Raw genomic sequence first — 26,090 nt, forward strand, 5'->3', positions numbered from 1 at the left:
TTTGACCGAAGAGATTTAGATTTGCCGGCTAACGGGAAATCTGACGTCGCCATTTTGTGTGCTTCGCGGATGCGCTCGGCTCCTCTCGACTGCTGCTCGGGTCTGCTCGGTCAGCTTCCGGATGAGGAGGCATTCGACCAATTTACAGTAGATAACTTTACAAACATTTTTAACAGGGGCCATAATAGTGTAAATAATGTTTGTTTTGGCAATTATAACTGAATGTAATGTTTTCTACTTTTTTACATCTGGGAAGGCATCTGCCTTCATCAGATGGAAAGTGTCTTGACCAACAACTTAAGTATTTCTTATAGCTATGCAGGGCATGCAAGCGAGCAAACACAAAGTGAAATGAAGAATACAATTGAAATTGTACAATATAATATTGTGGTCGTTCATCTTATAATTCAGTCTAGAGAACCAGACAGCATCTACACTAAGACCTGCAAAAATCTAAATGTTCTAGGGTGAGGCCCCCCAAACCCTTCGTGCGTAATTTCGTCCGCGCACATTTTTCAGGGCAATCTCTATTGGGCTCAGGGCCATCTGTAAATTAGCTTATATGGCCCACAGGGCCATCTCCCAAAATCCTTAATGTCATGCACTGATTCTACTCTACAATTCTGAGATGAATACTGTACTTTTCACCCCACTACATTGATTTTAACATTCACCATTACTAGTTACTTTGTACACATAATAACACATACATGATGATATGGTATATTGCAGTACTGTAATAGTAATCTACAGTGTATCTATATTTCATCCACATTGACACAATACAATACTAAAATGCTATTATATGTATAAAAACAGGATAATATAATAACCATAATAATATAATACTGTGAATAAATGTATTAACAAGTACTTGTATTTGTGATACTTGAAGTGAATTTAGTTGATAATACCTCTGTACCTTTACTTGTAATGGAGAATTTAAAACCATAGTATTTGTACTTTTACTTAAGTGAAGAGTACTTCTTCCAAAACTGGTTGCGATGCTATCTCATTGTAAAACATCTGTGGACAGACAGACAGAAATATAAACACCTGCTAGAGTTGGTGTCTACATGTCCACACTGTGCTATGATGACACACACAGAGACTCACAAACTGAACACAACATCAGCAACACGCTAAATATCTTTACGGAGAAATCATTGAATAATTTCATGGTATTTTAATCTGACTATTTTTAGCAGCTAAAAACCTTCCAGTGTCCAGTACATGTACTTATATTCTTTGTCTCTTACAAGGACACTTTTCATTTTATTATAATGTAGTGTTGCTAATAAAGATTATCGTGTCCTTGCCTCTGGAGAAGGCAGCTTGTGAGGGTCCAAACCATCGGGGGGCTTGGTGAGCAGTTTGTCCCCCAGGATGGTTCTCAGGTGTCGGGCCATCACCGTCTGCTGCTCCACGGAGCAGTGGTTCTCCAGGGAGAGGATCAGGGGGTAGGGGGACGCCTGAGAGAGAGAGGGAGGGTGGGACACATCAGGGGGGAACATTTTCCATTTAGGAGAACAGGGGAGGAAAAATATCTAAAGGACAGTCAGCAAAATTGTTAATATACACCTAACCCCTTATACTGTTTTGTTTTTAGAAGTATATGAACATAATTAAACTCATTTTGGAACCTTTTTATACTCATCTGCAGAGGATGAAGAAGTACTAAAAGTACCATAGTGGAGGAATGCTCAGGACTTTTACTCTGTTTAAGTAAAAGTCGTGTATTCAAAATGTTACTCAAGTAAAAGTACAATACCAAAAGTAAAAGTAGTCACTGTGCAGATTGGTCTATTTTAGAATAATATATATAGTTTATGTTTTGACTATAATTATTGATGTGTATATATATATATATATATATGATTATCACAGCTGTGATTACTTTATTTACTGCTGGTAGCTTGTGAACTTAATCAAGTTGTAACCAAAGCCTTATTTAAGTGTTGATTATATATACTTTTTTCTTTATCATTAATCCATACCTGCGAAGAAACTAAAGGTATTAAATAAAAGTAGTGGAGTAAAAGTACAATATTGACCTCGGAATTGTAGTGGAGTAGAAGTACAAAGTAACAGAAAATGGAAATATTCAAAGTACTAGTACCTCAAAATTCGACCACTGCTCATCTGTACCTGATATCTCTGTATGAACAAGTCTAATAACTTTAGGCCTGTATATTTTGTACCTTGAGAGTAAATTCATTCCAATAAAGTACTCACTTTGAAAGCATAGTCATTGATGGTTCGAATGACCTCGACAAAGGGCACTTTGGAGGTGAGAGTGTGTCCATGGTAGATGACTGGCTCTCCTTTATCTCCATCCCAGCAGTCCAGCTCCACACAGCGGCAGCCATGTTTCAGGGCACTAAGAGAAAATATTAAATAATCTGTGCCTTATATTCATTTCAATTTGTTTGGATTGCACCAACATCCAGAGATAATCAGCATACTGTCTCAGCATGCAACCCTTTCAAAACGCACCAAGGCCCTTTAGGCATCCGTTTAATATTTAAACATTTAGTGCAGCATTTATCTCATGTTGCTGCCTTTGTGCCCCCCTCTGAACTCTGCTGCGCTCCTGGGGATGTGTTTCTCCCAGTTTGAATATCTCTGTTCTAAAGAGAGCTTCAAAAGGTCCTCCCTATCAGGGCCTGGCCTGAACCCCTTCAGCCATGGATCTATTCTGAGAACAACTAGTATTCTGAACTTGTGTTCATACAAGTAAAAATTGTCATTTCATGGCTTGATTTGTTCTTCTGTATATTGTCACTAAATCGCTTTGTTTATTTTGAACTAAAATTCTTAATCAGCTTTACCTGGACTATAGAGTGTGTGTGTGTGTGTGTGTGTGTGTGTGTGTGTGTGTGTGTGTGTGTGTGTGTGTGTGTGTGTGTGTGTGTGTGTGTGTGTGTGTGTGTGTGTGTGTGTGTGTGTGTGTGTGTGTGTGTGTGTGTGTGTGTGTGTGTGTGTGTGTGTGTGTGTGTGTGTGTGTGTGTGTGTGTGTATGTGATCTTACCGGATGTATGGCTCTGTGCTGCTGTCCCCGGTCAGCTGGTCCTTGGTGAGATAGGTGTTGTGGGAGGAGGAGATGAAGTAGTGAGCCAGAGGCCGACTCATGTCTTGGTAAACTCTGGCATGTTCGGGGTCAAACACACAGTTCTCCTTGGATAGCATGTACATGGTGAAACCATTAGGAGTCATGAACTGGTTCTTCTGGGCTGTACTGGGAAAAAGGCACAAACACTAGTTAATAAAAAGGGCAATTATTATATAGTGAACAAACTGGGTATCGAGTATAGTGGCCTCTGAACCTTCATAAATACATATAATTTACTTGAACTAGAGAGTGAGTATAGAACAAGCAGTTATAGTACCATGGATTGTGAATCTCAGTTGAAACATGGTAAAAACTATAAAGGCTCATTAAATAAGAAAATAATTATGTTTCTTCATTAGACTTTTGCAGCTGAATGTTAACCTGTGTCTGTCTTCAAATGTCACTATACTTTTGTGAACACGCGACGATATGAGCGTTAGGTGGAGGTTTACGCTCTCCGAAAGCCTCGTCTTATTTGTAAAAGTTTTTTGAAGTTCTGACTTATAGCCATGTTAAGTCCAATATTAACTCTTGTTTTAGTCTTTACCAACTCCTGAGAAACACTGAACAGCTGCTGGACGCTTTGTGTTTTACATGTCGTAGCTAACTTCTAGTGCTTGGCAGTTAGCGTGGTATGGGGATTGTTACTTAGCACCGTACCCCACGCATTAAGTTCATAGGTGAGGATGAGGCTCTGGGCGTGGGTGACTGAAGCGTCTTCTCCCTGGTCCTTCAGGAAATCCCTCAGGTCCACAGTGGAGAGTACGCAGCCATTTGCAGAGTATCGGATAAACACAGCATCCAGCTCTGGCCTCCGCAACAACTCCCTGCAGAACACCTCGATCTCCTCGTGGTCCAGACGGCCGTCCGCTGACTTGTCACACTTCTATCAATGAAACAGAGGAAACACAGAGATCACTCTGTGTTCTCAAGCCGCACTTAATAAGCTGCACGCTGTAATGTAGGTCTGTCATCAGTAAAGTCAAATACATGTAAAAGTCCCTTAATGGGGCCCTATAGCACTTAGTGTGGTTTTCCCTCTCCTGTAGTGTGTGCTATAGGTCTGTGTGCATGTAAATGTTCTGCAAAGGCTAAAATCCCTGTCCCCCCGTCCTTACATGAAACGCCTCCATTGGACTCCTTTGTTTACTTCCGCAACATAGTGACATGTATGTACTGTAACAATTGCGCTTCTATTGGCATATTGCACGTGATGATGGGGAGGAAAGCACTAAGCGGTTGGGCTTGAGCAGACTGGGCTCTGGTTTCAGACAGAGGGTGAAAAGAGAAGCTGCAGCACAGACAGAATGAGAACAATAAAGAGCTTTTTGAACATTAAAGCATGGAGACATGTCACAGTAGAGACACTAAATACTGATATGAACCTGAACATAAGCAGAATATCTTTAATTACTGATTGAAATCCTGGATGTCGGCTCATTATTTTTAAAGGTCCCATGACATGGCCATTTCTACTGATCATAATTCCATTGTTGAGGTCCACTAGAATAGATTTACATTGTTCAATGTTCCAACATCACATTGGTTTCTCATACAGCATCTCTGTATAGTATGTGTATTCACTCTCTGTCCTAAACGGCTTGTTGGAGCTCATGCACCCCCCTCCCTATGAGCCCACTGTGCTCTGATTGGTCAGCTCGCCCACTCTGTTCTGATTAGTCAACCACCGTTTGTTTGTTTGTAGCCTTTATTTATCCAGGTGAAAGCCCCTTGAGATCAAAAGATATATTTTTTAAGGGTGACCTGCAGATGGACATCAGTGTTTATGTGTTTGTTAGCAACCAGAAAATGACAAACAGATGAGAATGCTGCGTGGGGTCTGGGTGCCGTGTTGGCGGGACGTTGTGGAGCTTGCTGCTCCGCCCTTTGGGGCTCGAGGAGCGGACAGTGTGAGCTCGCTGTATTACTGGTGTCGTTTCCTGGTTGCTGCGAGACAGCGAGACACCGCGGAACTCAGCCTGAGCAAACACACACACTCACAGCCAGGCTGTGAGTGTGTGCGGAGATCCGCGGAGCCGCGGCTGAGAAAAGATAAGGCTGAGTGAGTGTGTGTGTGTGTGAGGAGCTCCGCGGATTGGTCCATTTGGACCAGGGTATTGTTACATCACTATACTCAGGAAGAAAAAAATGGAAAAAGAAAATCTCCAACGAGGCGTTCTGGTGCAGCATAGACAGGTATTTTCTGTGTTACAAGGGGACGGGTAATAACCGGAAAAGCATGTCATGGGACCTTTAAGTATGTGTGCAGTTTGTACCTGGAAGAGAGTGCGGGCATACTGGTCGCTCAGGTCGATGTTGATCATCTGTAGCAGTGTCTGGACTTCCTCATAGCTCATCTTATCATCGTGGTTGTGATCGGCCCGACTCAGGTAAGCATGAATCCAGGTGACAAACCAACAAGGTCAAGGAAGCAGCAGCAGCACAACATGTAGTGTTTGTCCATCAGACTCATTCTAACTATAGACACTAAAAACATTTCCTTCAATCAAAAAAGTGAGGAGGACAAAAGGAATGGTTTGGTTTGGGAAGTGAGCCTCCAATCTGAATTATGTCATATTTATTCCAAAGAATAAGACTTGATTATATGATTATTCTTGTCACTTTTGACTGCATACTGTATACAGTGGACCATTCTATAATTTGGAAGTACAGTAAGGATATTGGTTGAGCTTCTCCTTCTGGGTCATGTTCTCCACCCTCTCCTGCAGGGTCCTCATGCCGCGGGCCCAGTGCTGGGCCTCCTCCACGCTCTGGCAGAGCAGATCCAGACTTTTGCGGGGACCCTTGAAGACCACCGTCAAACACCGCTGCTCCTGTCCTGAGTCCAGCATCTGCCGCAGTGTCTCTGATTGGACACCCTCTCGAACACACTCCACCTCCATCACAGAGACTGAGGGTGTGTGAGAGGAGATGAACAGATGGAGGAAGAAGAAAAAATAAGTACACTGAACAAAAATATAAATGCAACACTTTCGTTTTTGCTCCCATTTTTCATGAGATGAACTCAAAGATCTAAAACATTTTCTATACACAAAATAACCATTTCTCTCAAATATTGTTCACAAATCTGAAAAGATCTGTGATAGTGAGCACTTCTCCTTTGCCTAGATAATCCATCCCACCTCACAGGTGTGGCATATCAAGATGCTGATTAGACAGCATGATTATTGCACAGGTGTGCCTTAGGCTGGCCACAATAAAAGGCCACTCTAAAATGTTCAGTTTTATCACACAGCACAATGCCACAGATGTCGCAAGTTTTGAGGGAGCGTGCAATTGGCATGCTGACAGCAGGAATGTCCACCAGAGCTGTTGCCCGTGAATTGAATGTTCATTTCTCTACCATAAGCCGTCTCCAAAGGCGTTTCAGAGAATTTGGCAGTACATCCAACCGGCCTCACAACCGCAGACCACGTGTAACCACACCAGCCCAGGACCTCCACATCCAGCATGTTCACCTCCAAGATCGTCTGAGACCAGCCAACAATCGCTTTGCATAACCAAAGAATTTCTGCACAAACTGTCAGAAACCGTCTCAGGGAAGCTCATCTGCATGCTCGTCGTCCTCATCGGGGTCTCGACCTGACTCCGGTTCGTCGTCGTAACCGACTTGAGTGGGCAAATGCTCACATGTGATGGCGTCTGGCACGTTGGAGAGGTGTTCTCTTCATGGATGAATCCCGGTTTTCACTGTTCAGGGCAGATGGCAGACAGCGTGTGTGGCGTGTGGGTGAGCGGTTTTCTGATGTCAATGTTGTGAATCGAGTGGCCCATGGTGGTGGTGGGGTTATGGTATGGGCAGGCGTATGTTATGGACGACGAACACAAGTGCATTTTATTGATGGCATTGTGAATGCACAGAGATACCGTGACGAGATCCTGAGGCCCATTGTTGTGCCATTCATCCACGACCATCACCTCATGTTGCAGCATGATAATGCACGGCCCCATGTTGCAAGGATCTGTACACAATTCCTGGAGGCTGAAAACATCCTAGTTCTTGCACGGACAGCATACTCACCGGACGTGTCACCCATTGAGCATGTTTGGGATGCTCTGGATCGGCGTAAACGACAGCGTTTACGCCGTGTTCCAGTTCCTGCCAATATCCAGCAACTTGGCACAGCCATTGAAGAGGAGTGGACCAACATTCCACAGGCCACAATCAACAACCTGATCAACTCTATGCGAAGGAGATGTGTTGCACTGCGTGAGGCAAATGGTGGTCACACCAGATATTGACTGGTTTTCGGACCCCCCCCCAGACCCCCCCCAATAAAGCAAAACTGCACGTTTCAGAGTGGCCTTTTATTGTGGCCAGCCTAAGGCACACCTGTGCAATAATCATGCTGTCTAATCAGCATCTTGATATGCCACACCTGTGAGGTGGGATGGATTATCTCGGCAAAGGAGAAGTGCTCACTATCACAGATTTTTTCAGATTTGTGAACAATATTTGAGAGAAATGGTTATTTTGTGTATATAGAAAATGTTTTAGATCTTTGAGTTCATCTCATGAAAAATGGGAGCAAAAACAAAAGTGTTGCATTTATATTTTTATTCAGTGTAAATACAAACAAGTTATCCACCCTAATACCAAGTTATATTCAAGTGTTTGGTTGTTTCAGTGGTGTATTGCTCGATGTTTCTTAAGTATGCTCGGTCCCCTTCTATTCACAATATACATCCTTCCGATTGGTGATATCATCCGCAGCCATGGTCTCTGTTTCCACATCTACGCCGACGACACCCAACTGTACATCAGCACAACACCCTCTGCCCATCTCCCCCCTCAGTCACTAATCAACTGCGTCCATGAAATTAAAATCTGGATGACCACCAACCTACTCAAACTTAACAGTAATACAACTGAGCTCATGGTTGTGGCCCCCAAGGCACTGCTTGGGAAGGTTGGAGATCTGCTCCACAAAATCGATGGTTCCATCATCTCACCATCCCCTCAGGTCCGCAACCTTGGCGTTGTTTTGGATTCAACCCTTTAATTTCAGAACCAAATCAAGTCAGTATCAAAATCAGCCTTCTTCCACCTCAGAAACATATCCAGACTCCAGCCATCACTCTGTTGCAGAGAAGCTCATTCATTGTTTCATTACCTCCCGCCTGGACTACTGCAACGGACTCCTGTCCGGGGTTCCCAGCAAAACCCTGGACAGGCTCCAGTACATCCATAACTCAGTTGCCAGGGTTCTCACACACACCAAGCGCTGGCAGCACATCACCCCCACTCTCTTCAACCTCCACTGGCTCCCGGTCAAGTCCCGCATCACCTACAAACTCCTCCTCGTCACCTACAAGTCCCTCCAAGCCCTCTCCCCTCAGTACCTCACAAATCTCGTCCAGCCATACATCCCTTCTTGCACCCTTCGATCCTCAGACTCCGGCCTGCTCTCCATTCCCCATTCACGCCTCCGCACCTTCAGGGGCCGTGCCTTCAGTGTTGCTGCCCCCACCCTCTGGAACACCCTCCCTGCTGAAATCCTTAACGCCCCTTCTCTGAACATCTTCAAATCTACCCTGAAAACTCACTTCCATTTCTGCCCCCTGTTTTATGTCTTATGTCTTAAGTTATTATTATTATTATTATTATTATTATTATTATTATTAAGCATTGTTTAGTATCTATCCTGAACCTATGTTTTCACCATGCAAATACAATATCTAGGGGCAGGAAAAGTAACTTTATAATAAGACTTTTCAGAAGCCATTCTTCCAGGAACAGATTTTGCAAATGAGAAACTCCAGTTAGAAGAAGTCTGTCCTTTGTGGTTAGAGTCAAATGTCTGTGCAGCAGACGTGGAGGGCCAGAAGAGTACAGCAACTGCAGAGGTTACGTTTGGGACAAAGCCATTGTTAGAGCAAATTCACCATGGAAAATCGATAGATAGATAGATCTTTCATTTTGTCATTGTACAGGTACAACGAAATTACAATAAACTCAAGGTGCGCAACAACAGGACAATATAAAAACAACAAGACACTATAAAAACAATAAATGGGACTTAAAATAGACATGATAGGGAATATGTACATACATAAATAATAAATAAAATTGCACGATTCCCCTCGTATTGCACGGAAGGCTTATATAATTTAAATATTAGCAGCATTTAGTGCACATATGGCCCTGGGAAAAAAACTGAACTTGAGTCTGTTTGTCCGGGAAGACATGGTACGGAAGCGCCTGCCTGAGCGCAGCCGTACAAAGTGCTTGTTACCCGGGTGGTGTGGATCCTTGAGGATTTTGACTGCCTTCTTAAGGCAACGAGAGCTGTACAGTACCTCCAGGGGAGGGGGCAACCGATGATCTTCTGGGCCGAGTTGATGACCCTTTGGAGCGCACCCCTCTCTGCGGCTGTGCAGCTGAGGAACCACACGCAGATGCAGTCGGTGAGGATGCTTTCCACGCGCAGCGGTAGAAGGACACAAGCAGGTCCTGTCTGAGGTGGTAATTCCTGAGTATTCTCAGGAAATAAACCCAAAATAAACGTTGGTTAAGGTGAAGCAACTTAAAAACTAGGTCAAATCATGTTTACAGCAAAAATTGTATTATTGTATCTATTAAAGGTCTGTAAAAGAAAAGGGAGCACGTCCCCAAACACACTGACTGTTTAACTTTCAACATCGCCATGTACAGAGCACACTAGCGCCGGTATGGGCACTGAACGTTAGCATTAGAAATACAATTCTTGTATTTATATTAATGCTGTCAAAATGATCGCGTTAACGGCGGTAATTAATTTTTTGAATTAATTGCGATAAAATATTTAACACATTTAACGCATGTGCAGAATGGCCCGCCCCATACATCCCACCAGTGGCAGCGCCAAGATATGGCTGGGGTAGGCTACAGCCATACATTACATTGCATTTAGCTGACGCTTTTATCCAAAGCGACTTACAATAAGTGCGTTCGACCAACAAAATACAAACTTGAAGAAAACAGAATCATATAAGTACATCAGGCTTCATAGAGAAAAAACATTTCAAGTGCTACTCAACTGGCTTTAGATAAGCCAGTCCTTTATTAGTATATAAGTGCTTTGTTAATAGTTCTATCGCTCGAAGTGGAGTCGAAAGAGATGAGTTTTCAGTCTGCGCCGGAAGGTGTGTAAGCTATCTGCTGTCCTGATGTCAATGGGGAGCTCATTCCACCATTTTGGAGCCAGGATAGCAAACCCACGTGTTTTTGCTGATGGGAACTTGGGTCCCCTTCGCAGCGAGGGTGCAGCGAGCCGTTTGGTTGATGTAGAGCGGAGTGCACGTGCTGGGGTGTACGGTTTAACCATGTCCTGGATGTAGGAAGGGCCAGATCCATTCACAGCATGGTACGCAAGTACCAGTGTCTTGAAGTGGATTCTAGCAGTTATCGGAAGCCAGTGAAGGCAGCGGAGGAGCGGCGTGGTGTGGGAGAAGTAGTCTAGGCGTGAGATGACGAGAGCCTGGACCAGAACCTGCGTCGCTTTCTGTGTCAGCTGGGGACGTATCTTCCTGATGTTGTAAAGCGTCTATCTGCAGCAGCGGGTTGTAGCAGCGATGTTTGCAGTGAAGGACAGGTTGTTATCTAGGGTCACACCCAGATTCCTTGCAGTCTGAGTCGGGGAAACAACAGAGGTGCCGATGTTGATTGTTAGGTCAAGAGTGGGACAATCTTTTCCCGGAAGGAAAAGCAGTTCAGTCTTGTCAAGGTTGAGCTTGAGGTGATGATCAGACATCCACTGAGAGATGTCAGCTAGACAAGCAGAGATGCGTGCGACGACCTGGGTCTCTGAGCGGGGAAAGGACAGAATTAATTGGGTGTCGTCAGCGTAGCAGTGGTATGAAAAACCATGCGGGCTAATGACTGATCCGAGCGAGTTTGTGTACAGGGAGAAGAGGAGGGGACCCAGAACAGAGCCCTGAGGGACCCCTGTAGTTAATTGACAAGGGTCGGACTCGGACCCTCTCCAAGTAACCCTGTAGGTGCGGTCTTTGAGGTATGAGGTGAGGACGGAAAGTGCAGAGCCTGAAACTCCAAGTTCTTGGAGAGTGCGAAGGAGGATCTGATGATTCACCGTGTCGAATCCAGCAGACAGGTCCAAAAGGATGATGACAGAGGAGAGGGAGGCTGCTTTAGCAGTGTGCAGTTCCTCAGTGACAGCAATGAGAGCAGTTTCTGTGGAGTGACCTGCCTTGAAACCAGACTGGTGCGGATCCAGAAGGTTGTTCTGATGGAGATAGCAGGAGAGTTGTTTAAAGACGGCGCGTTCAAGTGTTTTAGACAGGAACGGGAGGAGAGAGACAGGCCTGTAGTTTATAACATCAGACGGGTTGAGAGTGGGTTTCTTTAGGAGAGGGTTTACTCTTGCCTCCTTGAGACTGTTTGGAAAGTGACCAGAAGTTAGAGAAGTGTTGATGAAATGGGTGAGAAACGGTAGAATATCAGGAGCGATAGTCTGAAGGAGGTTTGAAGGGATAGGGTCCAGGAGACAGGTGGTAGGGCGGGCAGAGGTAATGAGGGTAAGAACCTCACTTGGAGAGAGAGGGGAAAAGGAGGTCAGTGTGTTGGTGAAAGGAGGGTCTGGTGACCCAGCGGTGAGTAAAGGTGAGTCAGAAAAAGAAGAGCGAATATCATCAACCTTTTTTTCAAAGTGGTTAACAAAGTCGCTTGACAGAAGGGAGGAGGGGGAAGGGGCTTTGGGGGGGTCCAGGAGGGAGGAGGGGGAAGGGGCTCTGGGAGGGTCCAGGAGGGAGGAGAAGATGGAAAATAGTTTTTTGGGATTGGAATAGGAAGATTGGATCTTATCTTGAAAGAAAGTGCTTTTTGCCTGAGAGATCGAAGCAGAGAAAGAGGAGAGGAGAGCCTGATAGGTTAGGAGGTCGTCACGGTGTTTAGATTTCCACCGTTTCCGCTCTGCTGCCCGAAGGACGGTTCTATTAGCACGCAGTGCATCATTTAGCCAGGGAGCAGGAGGGGACTGACGAGCCTGCCGAGATGTGAGAGGACAGAGAGAGTCCAGAGAGGATGAGAGAGTAGAGAGGAGAGTTTCTGCAGCAGAGTTTGGAGGTAGGAGTTGGAACGAGTCCGAGGAAGGGAGGGCTGAGAGCACCGATGAGGCAAAGGTAGTGGGGGAGAGGGAACTAAGGTTACGGCGGACAGGTGCAGGATGAGAAGAGATTAGTTTGTTATGTTTGGAAAGGGGTAGAGAGAATGACCAAGAAATGGCTTAGCCCCACCATGAAAAATGATGTTAAAGTAAGCAAAATAAAGTCTGCCAACTCGCGCCGAGAATTGCACAGACAGCAGTTAGTACGATTGATTTCAGTAGCCACTCTTCTGGAAATACCGAAGACCAGAAACGGTTTTGAAAACGTTTGTCACGTAGTGATCGTCTTCCCAATAGAACATCTTTGATAATGTCTTCTGGCCAATCAGAATCAAGATAACGGCGTGGTGTTGTTGCAGGAAGTCCCAACGGAGAATACTTTTGCTGTAGTACAGGGGTGCACATAACTGGTACGCAGGTTATGTGCGTAATCTGAAATGCGTACCGTCACTTGTGTCACAAAGCGCATTTGCGTACCGACGTACTTGTGAAGCTTTTCCAGAAGGCGGTTAGATCACCTGACGACAGAGTCGGTCTCCGTGTGCACAGACAGGGCTGCTGTTAACGTCGGTCTACTCTGTACAATGGAATTGTGCCAAAACTACGCCAACCGGCTGCGGAGGGAGACTCCCCCCCTTCACTGGAGAACTGCGCTAAAACAGCTGATCAGAATGTTCACACTCTGTGGTCACTAAGTACTCCACTAGCCCCCCCCCCCGTCGACTTTCCTGAAGTACTCCCCCGTTGATAGAAATCAACACGTAATGAATTAAGACCCCACGGTTTGATGATTGATAGGTGTGTGGGCCTTCTTTCATTTATCTTTCAAATAAATGGCATATTTTGGACATAGTTCGAATGGTGATTAATCATGATTAATTAATTTTTAAGCTGTGATTAATCTGATTAAAAATTGTAATCGTTTGACAGCCCTAATTTATATAGTCACGTCTGAACATATGTACAAAGATATTAATAGTTATGTAAGGAACTAAAAAAAGAGCTAGAGAGAGAAATTGTGGATAAGAATGTCAGATTTAACCTCACATTGTCAGGTTTGGGGGAAACACTTGTTTGTGGGGGGGGGGGGGGGGTGCTTCTTGATTTCACACTTTTGTAATACATTCACACATGGCCAGCTGTGTGCAGGAGAGGTTGTGCAACCCTATAAATGTATATAAGGAGAGTCTGTCTGAAAATGCATCAACCCCACATTTAAAGGTTACCCCCCCCCCCCCCCAGTTGTCAGAGAGACAACTGGCTCTTGAACTTTGAGTGTTTGGAAGAGCATACACATGTGTGCCTTCTAATAAAAGCCTACTGCAGTTCTAAGCATTACTGGACCCTTACATCCCTGAAGCATCAACAATGAGAGAAAATGATCTTTAGTGACAGTGCAGTGCATCTCCATGCTTTAATACATTTATTACACAATCATAACTATGGCTTCTGAAGAAGACACAGAAACACCAGGCAGGCTCTGAGAGGCTGAGAGAGCCTCCACCTTATTGTGTTCTCTGAAACAAACCCCACCCTAACCATAACCACAAATCATACCCACGTATTCTCTATGCTCCGACTCTATTTAAACTCTTTTGTATGTAAAATTGCCAAGAATACATCCAACTTGACATGTAGATTTGATTGATTTTCAACATCCACTTCCAGACTCAAACTCACATATTAAACACAAATGATACTCGCTGTTACCCGCTTTATAAATAAACTGTACTATAGTAGTAACAGAAAAATACAGTATAAGCATGATGATACATTTATTTTGTTTATTTTGTTTTCTAGCACCACGGGCAGCTCACACACTTTCTCTTCTAAGCTATTAGAATACACTCAGGCCTGTGTTGTGTGTATTTAAGGTGGTCAGTCTGAGTCACTAAAATACACAATGATTAAATCTAGCACACACACACACACACACACACACACACACACACACACACACACACACACACACACACACACACACACACACACACACACACACACACACACACACACACACACACACACACACACACACACACACACACACACACACACACACACACACACACACACACACACACACACACACACACACACACACACACACACACACACAGTCAGCAGGTCTAGCTTTGTTCAAATTAAAGGCCGTCCCGCTCTGGGAGGCGAACCAGTGGTTGAGTCTCAAGGTAACTATACAGCACCAAACCACAGCACCAGGCCCGGCTCCACCACCAGATAATGTCCTATAATCTCAGCGTTTGAGCTGCGGCAGGGCCGGCTGCTGGAAATAGGGAGCCTATAATCATGATCTGAGCAGCATACTAGGAACAGATAATAATATATTGCCTGTCATCATGTATTTGCTTTTCTTTGACTTATCTTGCCTAAAGGTGGAGTCAAGAGTTCTGATAAATTACACTTTTTGACTCAGCGATCGCCTCACAGTCCTCTAGCTGTTCCTTCTGTGTGTGCTGAAAATAAATCTGGTGTTCATACACACCCCTGACTCTGTTAATGGGGAACAAACAAAGTTAATACACAACACTTTTCCAGCGGGGGAAAACCCATGAATATATTGAGAAAGGCAGTGGGGCTGTGTGTTGAGTTCAAATATTAAAAATGTTTCTCCAGAATCCAGACTCTGTTTTTAAGGTGTCTACTGTATGAACTGCAAATATTTGTCTTTCTACAACATTGTGTGTTTGAGTTGGATGGCCGTTAGGATTTTGTTTACAGGAGTATCCACACACACTCTTCCTGTGCTGCGAGTCAACAGGAAGTCATGGTTACAGGGTACAAGAATGCTGAATTAGCAGCTTTGACTGTATTTCTGCAGCAAATTCAATGTGTATTGAAATGGTTCCAACACTGGTTTGGAACAAATAACACTCAGTGCTGCACAGTGGACTCTAATTTTAAATATAAACACAAACAACTTTCTTGGAGAGAGCAGCTGTCTGTCAAATATGAGGTTCCACAAGTGTTCCGCTCACAAAAACAACGTGTGTTATTTTCAACCTGTTTGTTCATCCAGCGCAACCTGATGCTCATTTCCATTTGATTGCATCTCCTTTTGAACCGACCTCACACTGTCTACAGAAACAGATTTTCACTACTGACCAAGCAGCATCTGGTGTTTACCCGCCACCTCTATCTGCCAGTGGTTTCAACAGAAATAATAGAAACTACACACACAACCGACTGAGATTACATTCACAGCTCTGAGTGTACCTGACAACACACACAGTAGAGAGAAGGGAGTCCTGCTCGAAATAAACCAAATGCTGTCTTTGGAAAGAGGCTCATAGAGTGTATGTACATATTATCTCTTCCACACTAAGATGTCCATCAGGCACAAAACATCTCCACAACATCCCATTATTTGCTGAACCAGTGGTGAAAAAAGTAAATGTCCTTAAATAAAAGCACCAATACAACAAACATACATCAGGCTGCTGTGGTGGGACGTGTGCAGCTGGTGAATAATCCTGTTTTAGAAACTGAATGGGTTTTTTCTAGTAGCTTTAAGAATATAATTTGTCCTTCATATGTCATTTTTAATCATTTGTATATTGATGCTGCCAGTCTTTGACTTGTATATAAAGCTCATCAAACATCCAGGTTGTAATTATGACTATAATAATCTCCATTTATCCCGGAAAAGAGGTGCTTTCAAGTGAATATTTCATCATGTTAAATATCCAAAGGCACTTCATTCACATCCCACTGAGAAAACAATGAGCAGCACATTTCAAAGTTGCAGTTTGATCATTCATTTTTATGAAGTATTACAAAATGTATTGTACATTTCAATTTCACAGTTGACTGAAACTGATGTGTGTGTCAGATGGGTGTCAGAATAAAAACTAAAACAAGCACTAACATTTTCCTCAAACAAGAGGTCATTTTTCTACCATTATTATAGCAAGCAACATTTCATATTAATATTAACATTTGTTTGATATGCTTCATTGTTTGAAATATAACCAATACAAATGAAATTATATTTGTATTGCGCATTTTCACATAGCCGTTATTTACGATGTGTATGTCTATGAAGTGTTCTTCTCACTTCTAAAACCAGACTATTAAACAAGTCTGTTAGATCATTTTAGGGGCTATAAAGAATTATACAAGATTTTTCATTTTCTACTTCCTTAATACTGCATATTTCCAACTATTCAGGCCTATTTCAAAAGAAACTCTCTTGTTGAACATCTCTCAACTTCTGTCCACACTGAGGCCATACCCTGATATAATGGTTATTAGACCTCATCAAACTGTATACACTGTATGACCACAAGTCCTAGAATAGACCACCCCACTGCAGACAAATGATTGAGGGAAATTACTGGGTGAGGCTGCTTCCATTTCTCATATCCACACGAGTCCTGCTAAATCTACTTAAGAGTTTTCAGAAGGTAGAGTATGTATCAGAGAGGAGATTATATTACAGAGTCTAATAAAAACTAGACATGAACATCGAGTCCACTTTAGCCTAAACTATATTGTTTTTTAAAAGAAATAGTTAACTGATAAAGAGGGGAAACATGACTTAAATTATTTGAGTTGTCATTAAACCAAAAAATCAAGAAGGAAGGTGTAAAGGCCAAACACACACACACACACACACACACACACATATATATCACCTTCACACAGTTCCTCTTGAGACACAATAATTTCCCCACCTGCACCTGGAAACAAACTCAGTGGAGTTGCTAAAACCAAAGCGTAATCCTAATATGAAACCTCCTAGATATACATGCTCTGTAAAAATGTTTTCTATACCTATTAATCAGTGGTTGTCATGAGGATGTCCAATTCTTCTATTTCAAAATATCCTTGTAAAGGCCTTCCTAATTTGTGGTTCTATATTTTTGCCATAACTGAGATGGTGAATTCCTATGCAGTTGATAGTGAGTCACACACTCACAGGACTGCTGCTCCTTGGCCCAGCTGGTGGTCTTATGGGACTGACACCAGATAGTGACCCCGTCCTCCAGCAGCTTCAGGGTGCGACGCTTCTGCCAGCGAGGCGAGCGGACCTTGACATTTAATAAATAAATCCATTAAATCTCAATGACTGATAACTAACAACAAAATAAACTAGTCATTTATAACAACCTTTACCTTTATCATGCTGGAGCCCTGCATCATCCGCTTCACATCTTCATCTTCCTGCACTCCTACAAAGCAAACAGACCAAAAGGATGGTTAATGGAAGATAGATGTCATGGAAACTTGATCTATTGTGTAAACGATGTAAGTATGTTCAGAATATAACTCAGTAGCACTTATAGAAGGCGGGGTGAGGAGAAGGGAGGATGAAAAGTGAGGAGAGGGAAGGGAGGATGAAAAGAACATGGAAGAGTAGAGCAGAGTCACAATTAGAAGTTAGTGAATATATTTATATACATCTGTAGGACCACAGAGGTTCACATGGGAGGTCTGTAATTCTGACATTCTGCTTAGAGCAGCAGCTGGGTGCCAAGGTATGGACAGAGACATCAGGAAAGACAGGAGGACTTTGGCAAAGGAAAAAGAAGACAAGATGAAAAATGAAAGAAAGACAAAGTTGAAGAGTTACAGCAGAGTTTGTAGGCGTTTACAGAGATAAAGAGTGATGTGCCTTTCATCTGAATGTGGCTGTATTTCAGCCAGAACATATTTTGTCATACATGCATTTGTTAATTTCAGTGTTATATATAAAGGTGTATGATTTCTGTATGAATATCCTGTTAATGACGACTGCTAATCTCTTTGGTAGATAGGACATCACTGAAGGCCTTACTCCAGAGTGACTGAGTGTTCACGTATATGTCACGACAAACCAGTATGAACCCAAGAGCCCGACTCGACAAACAAAGTACAAAAGAAAGTCTTTACTAAAAAAAACGCACTATGTGCACAACAGAAAATCACTCCGTAGAAGTAACAGGTAGATAACAAAAAACACTCTTACGAGGAAAAGGTTACCAAAGTAGTTCCAAAAAACAAAGGATCAAATACATTCCAAACTCGGTTCTTAGCTCTTGGCAGAAAGACATGGACTTGACGCTGGCTGTCTGGCACATGGGACGAAACGAACTGGCAACAAGACAAGAGAGACAGAGGGTGTTTCTCAATCGCGAGTACGCTTGCTTGGTAGCACATGTCTGCCGAGCATCTTGCTTCAGAAGCGAGGCAAGAATACTTCCTGGCATTCGGAAAACAAAGAGTGGAACAGGCTAGCAAGTGTGCAGGTGTGCGTCATATGGGAGGCACTGCCTTACATTTTCCGCCACAGATTTGGGGAAATTGGTCCGTGCGCAAAGCATTGTGGGGATTTTAAGACCGCGGAGTCTACACATGTGCAACCTCGAAATGTCTCTCTCTATTTTGTATCTATTTTACGTGCATTGCTAAGAAATGTCTTCTACTTCTTTAAAAAAAACAAATGCTTATTTGGGGCTTCAGGTAGCAGTTGAAAAACATGGATTTAATACCTGTCAAATGTAATACTGAGGCTAATAATCACATTATTGGTTAAAACCTTCCATAACTGACTGTGAAGGTTTTTACAGTTTTTTTCTTTTACTATTACAGCACTGTATGAATTTGATGATACTGTTGAGCGGAGGAAAGCGTATAAAGCCATACTGACACGGTGGTACCTTCCAGAGGCTTGATCATTGATATTGTCTAGTTTTCTTCATGGAGAAGCAGATCCTTTTGTGCAGATGCAGGGTTGTATGACATTTGAAGATAACACAACTGAAAGGTAAACTCCTCCATCGTGAGCTCTGTCTTCAACATGTCTTGTATACCTCAGACGTCAGCAGGATCAAGACGGGTTTTCTTTGTCCGTTTAATCCAGCTGCTGTTAAATCTTCTCTGACCTGGTCATGTTAACCCTCATCCAGAACTTGACTGATTTTGCCTTGTTTTTTCACTAGCAGCACAATATAGTGCGGGGAATATTAGTACGTTGGCTGTATTTGATTTGATTTGCAGAGAGTGCAGGAGGGAATACTGTATGATGTTAAAGGTCTCGTGATAAACGCAGTTTGACCCGCAGTTTGACCCGTTAATTGGTATGAATCAGATATAAGCAGATATATATGATTTGCCGACGACATCCAGCTTCTCATCTCCACCAAGTCCATCTCCACTGCTACCCACTCCATCCTGACAAACTGCATCACTGAAATCAAATCCTGCCTCCAACTGAATTTCCTGAAACTCAACTGCGATAAAACTGAGATAATAATCATTGGACAAAACAAGCTCACCACACCTATCCATAACTTCACCCTCAACATAGACGGCTTCCCAGTTCAAACCTCCCCTCACATCCGGAACCTAGGCATCATATTTGACCAAACCCTCTCCAACAACAAATACATCAAACAGATCACAAAGACAGCCTTCTTCCACCTCAAAAACATCGCCCGTCTACGTCCATCCCTCTCTCCCACTGCTGCCGAAACCCTCATCCATGCCTTCATCACCTCCCGTCTGGACTATTGCAACAGCCTCCTCTACGGTTCACCTGCAAAAATCCTCAACAAACTTCAATACATCCATAACTCCGCCGCCCATCTACTCACCCACACCCGAATCCGTGAACACATTACACCCGTCCTCATCAAGCTCCACTGGCTCCCCATCCCGCAGAGAATTCAGTACAAGATCCTCCTGATGACATACAAAGCCCTCCATAACCTGGCCCCATCCTACCTGACTGACCTCCTCCACAGACACACTCCCACTCGCTCCCTCCGCTCTGCTGCTGCCAACCTCCTGTCCCTCCCCACCCGGACCAACCTCAAGTCCTGGGGCGGCAGAGCCTTCTCCGTTGCTGCACCCACCCTCTGGAACTCACTACCCCAATCCATCAGAGATTCTTCCTCCCTCACAGCATTCAAAACATCACTCAAAACCCACCTGTTCAACACTGCATTCAACCACTGACCACCCCCCTCCCCCCCTATTTTCTGTTTTGTTTATCTCTTTTTGTATTTTTCTTTGTTTTGTTTTTTGGTTGTTTTTTTCATTCCCTGTCAAAGCGTCTTTGAGTTTCCTGAAAAGCGCTATACAAGTCTCATGTATCATTATTATTAAATCATAAATATATATTTCAAGTCTCTTCAACAGCTTTGGTCAATCACTAAGTGACAAAAGCACACAAAACACATTTCAGTTTTTGGTAAATGTTTTTATCTGGAGCAGAATAGAGGTTGAATTGTTTAAAACACACTCGTAAAGTTGCACACATAAATGTCATCTATGTTCATGGAATAGTTCGCATTTTAGCTAAATCCATGTATTAGCTTTTTTTGATGAGAGTTAAAAAAATATCCTCATGTTTGTGGTGTTTTTTGCAATAACCTTGGCCCAGCATAACAAAATAAAGGCTTTAGGGTTTATAATAAATGCTTGCCATTATTGGTTTGAAAACAAAAACAACAATCTGATCAATGACCATGGAGTGAGCAGAATGTTAGGAATGTGTCTTATCTCTAGTTTCCTGAGAGGAGTTGCTTCAAATGTGCTGTGTGAGGCCCTTTGGATTTATCCGAACAATGTTTATATCTGTACTTTATATATGTCCATTGTCCACACCACATCACTGAGGACCTGACATGGACTTTTCACACTACCACCATCGACAGCGGCTCTTAGGGCTGCACGATATATCGTGTCGTGACGATATGCGCACGCAGGACGTGACGTTTTTTTAAATATTTTTTTTTAGGACTTGCGATATTAAGTAGGCAAATTAACTCAAACACGTCATGTTACAATTATTTTGCTGCTTGCTACAAAAGGAAAACTTGCGCGGCTCTCATGTCAGGGGTACCTGAGTGAGTGACACAGCAAACCACCAATCACAATCAAATCTCCAAAGCAAATGGACCCGGTGATTAAAGGTAAAAACACTGAATAAAGTAGTTTCATGTGTTTCTCCAGGGCAGTTCGGTGCTGCTAACAGAGCTAGCTCAGCTTGGTGCTCTGATAACTTAAGATCCAGACGTCCGTGACTAAAATCCTTCATCCGGTTAAATATAGTTAAATAAAAAAACAATTGTATAGCATTAAAGTTCAAGAAAGGAGAGGATTCCTGTATGTTTTCATATCCCAATATATATCGCAGGGGGGGAAAAAAATCGCAATGTCAGTTTTTTCCAATATCGTGCAAACCTAGCGGCTCTTCTTCCTCCGCAGGCTGAGGAGGTTCAATATGGACTCCAGGATACTCTGCAACTTCTACAGGTGCACCATAAAGAGTATCCTGACTGGCTGCATCACGGCCTGGTACGGCAGCTGCACCGCCCTCAATCGTAAGGCTTTACAGAGGGTGGTGAAAACTGCACAGCACCTCACCAGGACGGAGCTGCCATCCATGGAGGACCTTTACTCCCAGCGGCTCAGGAAGAAATCCCTCCGGATTATAAAAGACCCCCATCACCCCAGCCACAAACTGTTCTGTCAGGCAGTACCGCAGTATCCGGACTAAAACCACCAGATTCAGAGACAGTTTCATAACACAGGCAATAAGACTGCTAAACATCTGAACAGCTGAAACAACATCTGTTAAACACCTGACTAAACAGCATCCATAACATTCATCTGCTACTTAGTAATTATTTATCTATTTCTCTAATATATCATTCCAATAACTTGCATATCAGTGTGAGAAAAAGTTTTTAGAGAGTACTTGTCCATGGACAAGTGAGTTTGGCAATTTACTTGTCCGAATACATTTTTCACTTGTCCAGAATGGACACAAATTGGGGCCACTGGAATCTTCTTCTTTCCATCGTATTTTACATTTTCCCACGTTTTTTACGACACCGCTAACGTAAGTGAGCCGTAAGATTTTACTGCATCACACATAGGGTTGGGTATCGTTTGGATTTGAACGATTCCGGTTCTGCTTTTCGATTCCGGTTATTTTCGGTTCTCGATTCCGGTTCTTTGAGAGGTTCAAAATAAATCCCATGACAAACTGGGAGAAAAATATATTTATGAAAACATTAAGTCAAATCTGTATTCCTATTTACAAATCACTTCATACTGTTTAATTTCTTACGGTTATTGAATACAATTATATAAAAATAATCTCTGCATTGATTAGTTAGTTCTAAGTGGTGCAGTTTGAGAATGTACAATTGGCCCAGTCTCCTGATGTTACACTGCAACCTGCCTGTGAGACAGAGTCCAACCACACATGTCCAACACATAGGACATAACCTAATAATAATAATAATACATTATATTTATAGCCTATAGGCCTAGCGCTTTTCTACAACTCAAAGACGCTTGCACGCTTACACATGTCCTGCAATACACCTGCTGCAGCTGCCCAGCTGCTCACTGTTTGTAAAAGTAAATACATAGTATTTTCATTTCAATAATGTACTTTCTATACCCTGCTTCATAAACAATACTGACATCCCTGTGCTCCTCTGAGTCTGGGGGTCCGGGGATGTGAGGACAGCGCGAGGACACAGACAGGGAGGCTGCTTTACTTCATAAAGGAAATGGCGGTCAATATTAACAACACAGGAGCTAAAACGCTTAATAACCTTCATTACGTGTTAGAGAAAGAACATAAGAAAGTTTATAATTTCTACTGGATCTTAGATCTGCGCAAGCGCAATACGGGTCGGCAGTTGCGGCACCAGAGTATTTTTGTTGGGTAATCTATTGTAGGGCTAACCCAGTGGTTCTCAAACTTTTTCTGTCAGGCCCCCCCTTTGGAGAAAAAAAAAAGTCGGGCCCCCCCCAACACAAATAGTCAGGCTTAGTGGCGGCACCAGAGATTTATTTTGGGGGTGCTGTGGGGTAGCTTGACGTTTCATAGAGGGTGCTCAAACATTTAGGGTTTCCCATTAATGTACCGGGCGCTACAGTGGAATTTTCTACTGCAACACTCCCCACGCAAATACACAGTGTGCCCGCGACTGTTACAATGAAGGCTCGATATCAGCTCTCGGCATATAGGTGTAAGCAGGGGTCAAGTGCTATTTTTATAGGTGGTGTGTGGACCTCACATAGGGGGGTCCGGGGGCAAGCTCCCCGGGAAGACTTTTAAATATTGAAGTTAAAAGCATCAATCTGGTGCACTTTGAGAGCAACATGAAGAGATCTATGGATACATCTCTTAACACCCATTTGAAACAGAACTGTAAACAGATTTACTATTTCTTTATGGATATTTTACAAATCACTCCCCTTTTAAACTTCTTTTTTTAATGTCATATTATTTCATACCTGTTTTTAATTTATTCTCTTATTTTTTTATATCTATAATGATCATATAAACGTGTGCCTCGGAAATAATTGTTTACATTAATGGTGACCAAAACGTTTGAGACCCACTGAGATAACACTGAGAGAGTCCTTTAGCTCACTGAGCCTCTCAGTCTGACAGTAGAGGACTCTCCTCCACTTTGTTGTTGAAAAAACTCCTTATATCTGTTAGCGTAGCTCGCTAGCACCAGAAGCTAACAACAACGATCTCCGGTACCGGTGCTCTCTCGCTCGCGCACGCACACAAAATGGCTCGTTCCACACACAGAGCCGAGCTTTAATGAAACACAGAGACCCAGTCGTAATAGTAATGTACTGTATCATTATTTTCGAATCAATACTTTTTCAAAATATGATTTATTTTTTTAATAACCATTTTTCCTCCTGGTCTCTCGCCCCCCCTGTCATGCCTCTGCGCCCCCCACTTTGAGAACCACTGGGCTAACCCATACAGTGGTGGGGCTCAAGTCAGTATTTGCAATGTAATTACATACCCGCTCCCCTTGACAGTGAAACGCCACGCGTGAGGTTTAGATTATTTCCCTGTCTCAATCCAAATTGAACTGTATGAAATAAAAAGGCACATTTGTCTTGTAATAAATAAAAAGGGCGACCTGGAGCCAATCCTGCAATTTCCCCACAAGTGAAAGAGTTGACATGCTGAAAAATCTATTTTTTGAAATACTAACGTAAAATACACATTCTGGTACTCTCTTGAGAAGAAAAATAAATACATCTAGTACTACACGACATATTTAAAAAAATGAATGCCATTTTAGTTTTTTGTTACTTTGTTCTGAAAGCTGAACCTGCTGCTCCTCACAGAGAGAAGAGGGAAGAGGCTGCGTGAATTACTTTACATTGTGGATAAGGGGGGATAGCCCCCATTGTTCTGTGTGTCAAAATAAAAGACAGCCCACACACCTATCAATCATCAAACCGTGGGGTCTTATTTCATTATGTGTTTCCACTGCAGGCCTCGCTCGGCCTCGCTCGGTTTGGTTAGGCCTTATTAGGCCCGGCTCACTTTAATGCTGCGCTTCCATTACAGTTGAGGAACTGGGGTAGTTACTATAGTAACGCAGTGTAGACGGAGCCGTGACGTCATCTTCAATGAGAGCCCCAGAAAAACAACACAGCCGTTAGCTCTTAGCACTCAGAGCTCACAGCTCTTCATATCTGTTCAGAAACTAGACAAAAGTTAAACAAGTACAAACCACAGACTGCCTGTGTCATGGTGAATACAGTCGCTGGTTTATTTATGTCTGTATAGGCCGTTGTTGTGAGTGTGGACGGTCGGAGCATATATAACGTTAATCGGTATCAGTATGTTGTTACTTCGGCATTATTTTTGAAACGTGTATTACAATTAAATCACGGTCAAATATGTTCATCTTGTTGTAGTTGTAGCCCCCTTGCCAGCGATTCTCTCTCTAGTTTAGCATACTCAGCCCGAATCAGCCTGGTTGTTCCTGGCCCTAGAATAGGGGTGCAACAACTAATCGACTTAATCGATTAAAATCGATTACCAAATTAGTTGCCAACTAATTCGGTCGTCGATTCGTTGGTGACGTCATCACGTGTGTTTTACGCGCCGTTAAGCTCCAACGTTATTAGTCTTTTTATCGGTACTGGAGACATTTAAAAAATATATGTCATGTATTATTGCTACAAAAACATTATATCGCAGTCTTAGTGTCGCCAACTCGTTTCTAATATGCAAAAAGACAAACAAATGCGTCTATGATGTATTTTCGATCAGACGAGATCTCTCCCCCGTCTGTGTGCGAGGGGGCGGGGCAGTTTACACACGCAGCTGCTACATGCAGCAACACACTGAGGAGATGGCGGAGAGAAGCGCTCCAAGGTTAAACCTTACCCGACTCGATGTGGACAATGCTCGTTGCCAAAAGTGCAATAAGAGTTTAGCATGTAAAGGCGGTAACACGAGCAATTTGTCTAAACATTTAGCAAAAGTGCTCCACATTCAGACGGAGGAATGTACCGGGTTCGACTGTCTTTCTAGCAACTCTGTAGCCCCGTCCACGAGTAACGTTTCCACGTCAGGTGTTATGTATGCTAGCAGCAACACACAGAGTTAACTACATGATACAAACATGGGTTAATGATTAGAGGAAACTGAGGTATTTATTTAGTTAAAGTTTCAGCTATTCTGTTTACAGTCTGTCATCAGATTATTTAATACGATTTGTTAAAACACTGTTGTTTCTTTTGATGTGAAATATTATTTATTTAATTTAAATAAAAAGCAATGTTAATTTTGTTCAAAATGTGTTTAGTTAATTTAATAATATTTGTATTTTTGAATCACGTATTCATCTTTATTGTCTTCATTGTTAGTTTCCACATGCCTAAAACAACCTCAAGCTAAATCTAAAAGTTGATGGCTAAATCAGAGCGTTTGAGAAATTGTGCTAGGCATAATAGTCCGAATAGATGATTAATCGTTTCATTAATCGATAGATTAATCGATTATCAAATTAGTCGTTTGTTGCAGCCTTACCCTAGAACCACGATTTTATGGG

General features: G+C 42.8%; 1 protein-coding gene across 1 annotated transcript in view; it reads right to left on the reverse strand.

The window, feature by feature from the left end:
- Positions 1–26,090, reverse strand: part of plcd3b (phospholipase C, delta 3b) — a 75,844-nt gene that overhangs the window by 41,233 nt on the left and 8,521 nt on the right. Inside the window, exons 2-9 of the mRNA XM_034214872.1 lie at positions 17,377–17,432; positions 17,180–17,291; positions 5,795–6,023; positions 5,389–5,518; positions 3,773–3,998; positions 3,032–3,233; positions 2,236–2,380; positions 1,320–1,472 (exon numbers count right to left, since the gene is read on the reverse strand). Of these exons, the coding sequence (XP_034070763.1) occupies positions 1,320–1,472; positions 2,236–2,380; positions 3,032–3,233; positions 3,773–3,998; positions 5,389–5,518; positions 5,795–6,023; positions 17,180–17,291; positions 17,377–17,432 (1,253 nt within the window). The remainder of the gene's footprint in view (positions 1–1,319; positions 1,473–2,235; positions 2,381–3,031; positions 3,234–3,772; positions 3,999–5,388; positions 5,519–5,794; positions 6,024–17,179; positions 17,292–17,376; positions 17,433–26,090) is intronic.

Source organism: Gymnodraco acuticeps, unplaced genomic scaffold (assembly GCF_902827175.1).
Source record: "Gymnodraco acuticeps unplaced genomic scaffold, fGymAcu1.1, whole genome shotgun sequence".
NCBI classification, from domain to species: domain Eukaryota; kingdom Metazoa; phylum Chordata; class Actinopteri; order Perciformes; family Bathydraconidae; genus Gymnodraco; species Gymnodraco acuticeps.